The sequence below is a fragment of the Ceratosolen solmsi genome, unplaced genomic scaffold, assembly GCF_000503995.2.
Source record: "Ceratosolen solmsi marchali unplaced genomic scaffold, CerSol_1.0 scaffold43, whole genome shotgun sequence".
NCBI lineage: Eukaryota > Metazoa > Arthropoda > Insecta > Hymenoptera > Agaonidae > Ceratosolen > Ceratosolen solmsi.
The window spans coordinates 5,144,901-5,151,872 of record NW_011948431.1 but is presented as its reverse complement, the minus strand read 5'-3'; the positions used below and the strand labels follow the sequence as shown (position 1 = coordinate 5,151,872).

Here is a 6,972-nt window from a genome sequence, read left to right as displayed (position 1 = left end):
AATGTATTCGATAAACTATTAATTAATGGCTGTTTGAAGTTCTTCCTTAACTAATATTTAATTTCGATAAAAATTGATAAGATAAAGAGACAATGCGTCTAGTTGAATTACATGTTTCATTGAGCATATGTCGTAGCGTCATTGTTTGTAATATTAAATGAATTGCGTCTTTTAGCGACGACATAAAGCATTTGTAAATTTAAAAGTAATAACATATTCGTAATGTGTCTTCGCTTGTGTTTGCAGAACCAAGTTAATAACGAAAATGCCTGAAGTTGGAATCAACGGATTTGGCCGCATCGGTCGATTGGTACTAAGAGCATCCCTCAAGAATGGAGTAAAAGTATGTAAATTATATGATAAGGACATTTGTAATTCGCGCGAGAAAAAATGTCTACGAAGATTAAAGGAATATCATTTAGCGCCTCTTTGACGTAATAGACGACAGCCAATGGGCGCGATGATCGAAATAAATGATGCACGTGCACTTTTCCTATAAGATATTTACGTCGAGAATTTACAAATTTTATAGAAAAGTCCACAAAGTATCATAATTAATAATAAAAAAAAGAGCTATTGTTGATTATGATTCTTCGGCCATTCCTCAGTTGTTTCATCATCATCATTTAACGTGAGAATAGTAATATCGATAATGAGCGGAGAAGGAAATTAATTAGTCGATTGTAAGGTTTAAATAGCTTAAAACATTATTCGATTGGGCATTTTTCTGCTTTATGCTCCACTAGCAAAACGCTATTAAAATGTCTCGTTTTACTTATCACCTCGATCAATCGGATACTCACTAATTAACGCGATAAGACAACCTTATCTTACAATGCCGAAAGGTTGTTGCCGTCAACGATCCCTTCATCAACTCCGAGTACATGGCTTACCTGTTCAAACACGACTCTACCCACGGCATGTATCGGGGCGAGGTTACATTCACGAACGATCACCTCATCATCGACAACCAAAAAATCGCCGTCTACAACGAGCGCGACCCGAAGAACATCCCCTGGGAAAAGGCCGGCGCCAAGTACGTCGTCGAGGCCACGGGTCTATTCACCAACATCGAGAAGGCCTCTGTAAGTGTCCATCCATTTATACATTATTAACAATATTAACAATATTGATGTTAATTTATTGGATTGCACATGAAAGACATACAGAATAATAAAAGATAATAAATAAATAAATAAATACGTAAATTAATATGAAATTGTATTGTTGATTACGCCACGGAGTTCGTTTATTAAATGTTTAATTGAACGAAAATGTATTGCCGTTGTTAATAGGGGCACTTGAAGGGTGGAGCCAAGAAGGTCATCATCTCGGCACCGTCCGAGGATGCTCCGATGCTGGTGTGTGGTGTCAACCTTGATAAATACAACCCGGCCGACAATGTCGTCTCCAATGCATCTTGCACGACCAATTGCCTTGCCCCACTCGTCAAGGTCGTGCACGACAACTTTGGCATCGTCGAGGGTCTCATGACGACCGTTCACGCCACCACTGCGACCCAAAAGACGGTCGATGGACCTTCTGGAAAGGTTGGTCGATCGCGCCCTTAATCAAAAAGATGAATCGCCCCTGTCGATAAATATTCGTGTGTAATGGTAGTGCAACAAAATGTAGCGATCGCGAACATTGTCGAGGGTGCCAGGGGCACATTTATAGCTAAATCAACTTTCAACAAACCAAAAGCTTTATTTTACCGAAGAATGGATAAATCGAGCGTGTGTGTGTGTGTGTGTGTGTGCTTAAAATGATTAAATACCTAATGGTAAAAATGAGAAAGACTTGGGTGTGTAGTTTGCAAATTCTCTGGCTCCAATATTTCGTAACGTAAATCTTTGAATAAAAACAAAGTCCGATGTGTGCTTATCAATGTTTATCGTTACAGGCATGGCGCGATGGTCGTGGTGCCGCTCAGAATATCATCCCCGCATCCACGGGTGCTGCCAAGGCCGTTGGAAAAGTAATTCCTGCCTTGAACGGCAAGCTCACGGGTATGGCATTCCGCGTGCCTGTTGCCAACGTTTCCGTCGTCGACCTGACGGTTCGACTTAGCAAGCCGACCACCTACGAGCAGATCAAGAATAAGCTTCAAGAAGCCGCGGCGCCCAATGGTTCGCTCTTCGGTATCCTCTGCTGCGTCGACAACGAGGTCGTCTCCTCGGACTTTATTGGCGACTCGCACTCGAGCATCTTCGACGCGCGGGCTGGTATCGCTCTCAACGACCAATTTGTCAAGCTCATCGCGTGGTACGACAACGAGTACGGCTACTCATGCCGCGTCATCGACCTCATCAAGTTCATGTGGACCAAGGATAATGGACAGAAAAACGAGTGAGAATGCAGGAAGGAATGACGTCGGGTGGGGGTGGGCGGTAAGTGTCAAGTGAATTGAGATTACCTTCCCCTTCTCCCTTATCCTTAACACATTTTCCTCTATATCTCAATCCATCCAACATCACAAATCAGGCGTATCCTCGTTTTATTGGCACCCATTATTAATACGATTAATGAGCGCATGTAGGATACGCCAGATTAATTTGGAAGGATAATTAGCCTACTTTGAGATATAATTACTTAATGCAGGCCAGTCACCTAATCCACAATAGTACAAACTACGCGATAAATTAATTGTTTAGAAACAATTGTCATTTTCTCATTGCTGTACTCATAACTCTTAAATTATAATAAAAATGACTATTCGCAATTATTGTGACTTCTTTTTTTTTTTCTTTTTCTTTTTTAAAGCAATTAATACAGACCTAAAATTACATGTACCGAGAGAATTGATCGCCTTTATTCATTTCAGTTAAACTTTATCCGAAGTTGCGAGCAAGAGGATTAATGTAACATGGATTATTCAACAACGTTATCTCTTTCTCCACATTCTCAACGGCGACAGTGACCGTTTTTATCAAGCGGAGGAACATTCAAGTCCCCAAGCCATTTGAAACTCATTGAACCGCCAAATTTTACAATTTTATCATACGAAGTAGCAATAATATGTTGGAACTACAAATGTGAAATAACCAATATATTTTTAATTCGGAGACAGGCTCTCTAGAATAATCATTTAATTTTCTACGTAAACGTGTTGTTTTTTTTTTTAGTATTAATCACCAAATAAAATGAAAAATTTTTAAACTCTTGACCTTATATCAAGGTGATTTTCATTTATTTTAAAACTCCATGAAGAAAAAATACCATGTACCATCCCCATACGTGTGATTGTTTATTAAAATGGATTTTGAAACAACTACATATATATATATATATATATATATATATATATATATATATATATCTTTGGCTTTTTACACTCGCATAACGTTGGCCATCACCACGAGACTGGAGGCTGGACAAGGATCAGTTAGTAAAGTCAATTGATTATGAGTCGACTCTCTTATTATTTACGATACATATCTACAAATACATGTGCACGATAAAAAGAGGTTTTAAACAGAGAAAATTTTCTACGTTTCCCTAATATATCAAATAATAGGGGCAGAAATCTTCTTTTTCAATAATCTTTACAATTTATTTAAATCAATTATTACGATTTACAATGATTTATATCGCCAAGTGTATAAATGATTAATAATAATAGTGTATTGTCTCAATAGTTTATAATTATTTTCTAAAGCCCAGCCTAGAGCTTTATAAATTATAACGTACATTTTATAATATAAATTAACGAGTTTTTTTTTTTTTTTTTTTTGAAAAAATCGGCATCTTTCTGCATGAGAAGGGGGTGGGGGTGGGTGGGGAAGGCGAGAGAAAAAAAAACTCAAGTACATATTATTTTTTTTTTGCTTCCTAATTGGGCTTAAACCGTCGTATATACACTGTATTTATATAAATACAAAAAAGGCGATTTGTTTCCATACACAGTGAAAAATTCTGCAATTTCGAACACTAAAATCATGCTTAATGATGAATTAATAATAGAGCGTATTATGTATGGCACAGAGACTTTAATTCATAATTAAAAACGCACATAATATCCATTTTCGCAATCGCTTTAAGCTTACTTCTTTCATTATAATAATACAATGATTTAATAAATGATTCGACGACGTCGGTATAGCCAGCCGACAAGGCAATTAAAATTATATTTTGTTTGGTTTTTTTATGTTGCACGATATTAATTAAACACTTATGTTTTTTTTGTTTTTTTCTTCTTCTTCTTTTAAGTCAATTTTTCGTTGATGATCGCTGACGTCTACGTCAAAAAATCGAAATATCACATCTATATGTACAATTGCAAGAGAAAAAAAACCAAAAGATAAACTTAACGTGTTCACACTCAACATACCAACGCATTAAATTTCTTTCTTTGATAAGGTACACAGTCAAGTTCAACTTTATACGTTTGCGCGCGACTTAGATTTGATTATGTAGCGTTCTTTATGAAAATATTTTTTTTGTTGGAATTTTTTGTTTGTTTTGTTTTGTTTTGTTTTGTTTTAAAGTAGGATTTGCCATAACAATTCTACAAACGAACCTCACAAAGCCTTATATTGTACCTTAAAAATGTATAACAATATTTTGAAGACTCTGTGACTTTAACAATTAGTAATGTATGTTTATACGTTTTCACATTCATATGATATGCATCTCATGCAATATTGTAAAAAACTTTTTTAGTGCCCTCGGAAGAATTATTTTATTATAATTATCGCTTATTAATTGTTTTATAAAAGAGTGTCGACGATCCAATACGAGATTACACTTTATTCTTTTCTAGTAAGGACAAATTAACGTTCATATATAAATATTACTATACAAGGACGACTAGTATCCGAATTTTTTTTATAAATCGATGATAGAAGAATGTACGACTGTGCGATGAGTGTGCGATGATTTTTGACAAATGAGTTTACACACACACAAAAAAAAAAAAAAAAAAAAAAAAAAAAAAAAAAACGAATGAATAATTACGTATTATAGGTGCTTGAAACGTACCGTTGGAAAAGAGTGAAAAGAGAAATTAACGTTTCGAATTTCTTATAAAACAAGTCCTTTGTTAAAAGCTAAACAGCTAACCGTTTTTACATTAATATTCTATCACACGAATATACCGAAGAAAGTATCGGCTTTCAACGACTCTTAAATAATTTTACTTATTTAAAAGAGAAATACCGTTGATTTTTCTTTTGTTTTTTTTTTTTATGTTTTTGTTTTGTTTTGTTTTGTTTTGTTGTTAAAGGCAGAAAATTGTATAAAATTTGCCCGTCGATTAGAATTATTCAATGTCGATCGACGACATTAAAGCAGATGAACTACGCGTGAATTAAAAGTCAACCGCATGACGATGCCCTTGAATATAAACCTTAAGGATAGAGGCTGAAATAAAGTAAATATCATTTCCATCCCACAGCCCCACTCCGCTCTTTTTTTTGTTTGTTTTTGTTTATGTTTTTGTTTTTTGCATTTTTCGTTTTGCGTTGAGTTAAATAAATAAATAAAATAAAAATAAAATAGAATAAAGAAGATACGCTTCAAGTTCCTATGAATGCGAATGTTGGTATCTCAATACTCCGTAACAAGGCAGGACAGAGAATGGGATCATGGCAGGAGGAGAAACTGCGCCTTCAGGTGTATTCGTTCCTGAACGGCAGCAGCCAGCTCTCGGGTCAACTCCTCGCACACCTGCCGTAGCTCCGCGTTCTTTTCGCGCAGCTCCTGCAGCGTTAAATTCTTGCCGCTGTCGTCCGTTTCGTCCTTCGCTGGCCCCTCCATACCGTTTCCCCTTTCTACAAATGTAATGAGAGCGATAAATTTATTTTCTCGCAGCCCTTTTCAACTATTTTGCCCCTTAAGATTTTGAAATCCCCGGACACCTGGAGGACGACGAGAGAGAGAGAGAGAGAGAGAGAGAGACATTGGAAAAGGGTTCGGATTTTTTAACGTTTAACGGCATACTGGTACTACTTACTCGGACTCGGCTTCTTATAAATGTGGAATGCGCCGGAAACTCCGGTGAATTGCTGCATCGAGGGGAGATTATGATCGATTGGCTGAGTCTCTTCGGCTTTTGGGGCAAATTGTGAAAAATCGGCGACGAAACCCTGCTCCTCCTTCATCCTCGAGCTCTCACCCTCGCTCTTTTGACCCACCAGTTTCCTCGTGGTCGTCTGACAATGCCGTTCAAACTCTTATTAATAATGCTTATCTCGACAAGATCACCGCCGACTGACAATCAATTCCCAACGGATCACTCGTCTCCCCTTTAAAACGCTGCTTATCCATCGGCATCGGATAATTACAATTACGCGTGCAACAATACACGACATATATAAATGAGTATTGAGTGGGTGGCAGACTTATTAGAATTCGTTAAAAAGCAAAGTTCGATAGAGCTTTTGATTCATTATTTTAACGATAATCCTCGACCTTATCGATAGGGCGTAAGTTGGCCTTGACTTCACCCTGCCTCGTAAGATACCCGTAACCCGCAAGAGAGACGAGTAAGTAGAAACGAACGATAATTATGGAAGAGTAGTGTCAGTCATAGAAAAAGTAAGACAATCGTTGTACTTACGATTCCAGGTGAGACTCTTGGTGGTATGAGAGGTGGAGCTCCTAGAAAATGTTGTCCCTTTTTTCCTGTCATGTGAAATGCACATATAATGTTAATATAAAACGATTGAAAGAAGAGATACGGCAATTGAAACATTGATGTCACACAACTGTTAATTAGCATTTGAATAGGAAGGAAGGAGAAGGATTTGGTCCTTCCGACTACGGAAAATGGCTAAAACTGAGGTGAATATTCGCTTTTCGAAGCGGCGGCGTCGACAATTGGATTTTTAATTTGCTTTATTCACTTGAATAATAATATTGCATTTAAAGGGTCATTTTTCACGATGCTCGATAAATAATTAATTAATTATCGTAATTAATTAGCACGCTATAAGTAAATGGAGAGACGACGATGACGACGCCCCCCCCCCC

The 6,972-nt window shown here is 37.0% G+C and overlaps 2 protein-coding genes across 2 annotated transcripts in view; one reads left to right on the top strand and one right to left on the bottom strand.

Annotated features, from left to right (window-relative positions):
* The first annotated feature begins 215 nt into the window (after positions 1–215).
* LOC105364226 (glyceraldehyde-3-phosphate dehydrogenase 2-like) lies at positions 216–2,376 on the top strand. The gene is made up of 4 exons (XM_011502111.1): positions 216–343; positions 846–1,085; positions 1,296–1,550; positions 1,904–2,376. The coding sequence occupies exons 1-4, from the start codon at positions 266–268 to the stop codon at positions 2,351–2,353; spliced, it is 1,023 nt and encodes a 340-aa protein (XP_011500413.1). The 5' UTR covers positions 216–265; the 3' UTR covers positions 2,354–2,376.
* Positions 2,377–5,187: 2,811 nt separating this feature from the next.
* The window catches only part of Reps (RALBP1 associated Eps domain containing), a 7,437-nt gene continuing 5,652 nt past the window's right edge, over positions 5,188–6,972 (bottom strand). Inside the window, exons 6-8 of the mRNA XM_011502158.1 lie at positions 6,560–6,624; positions 5,954–6,152; positions 5,188–5,771 (exon numbers count right to left, since the gene is read on the bottom strand). Coding sequence (XP_011500460.1) covers positions 5,584–5,771; positions 5,954–6,152; positions 6,560–6,624 — 452 coding nt within the window. The 3' untranslated portion in view covers positions 5,188–5,583. The remainder of the gene's footprint in view (positions 5,772–5,953; positions 6,153–6,559; positions 6,625–6,972) is intronic.

Bases quoted from the DNA above. Each gene is read 5' to 3' on its own strand.
- LOC105364226 (XM_011502111.1), top strand. From the start codon at position 266: ATGCCTGAAGTTGGAATCAACGGATTTGGCCGCATCGGTCGATTGGTA. The intron at 1,086-1,295 runs GTAAGTGTCCAT...CGTTGTTAATAG, and splicing joins CCAACATCGAGAAGGCCTCT to GGGCACTTGAAGGGTGGAGC. The intron at 1,551-1,903 runs GTTGGTCGATCG...TTATCGTTACAG, and splicing joins TCGATGGACCTTCTGGAAAG to GCATGGCGCGATGGTCGTGG.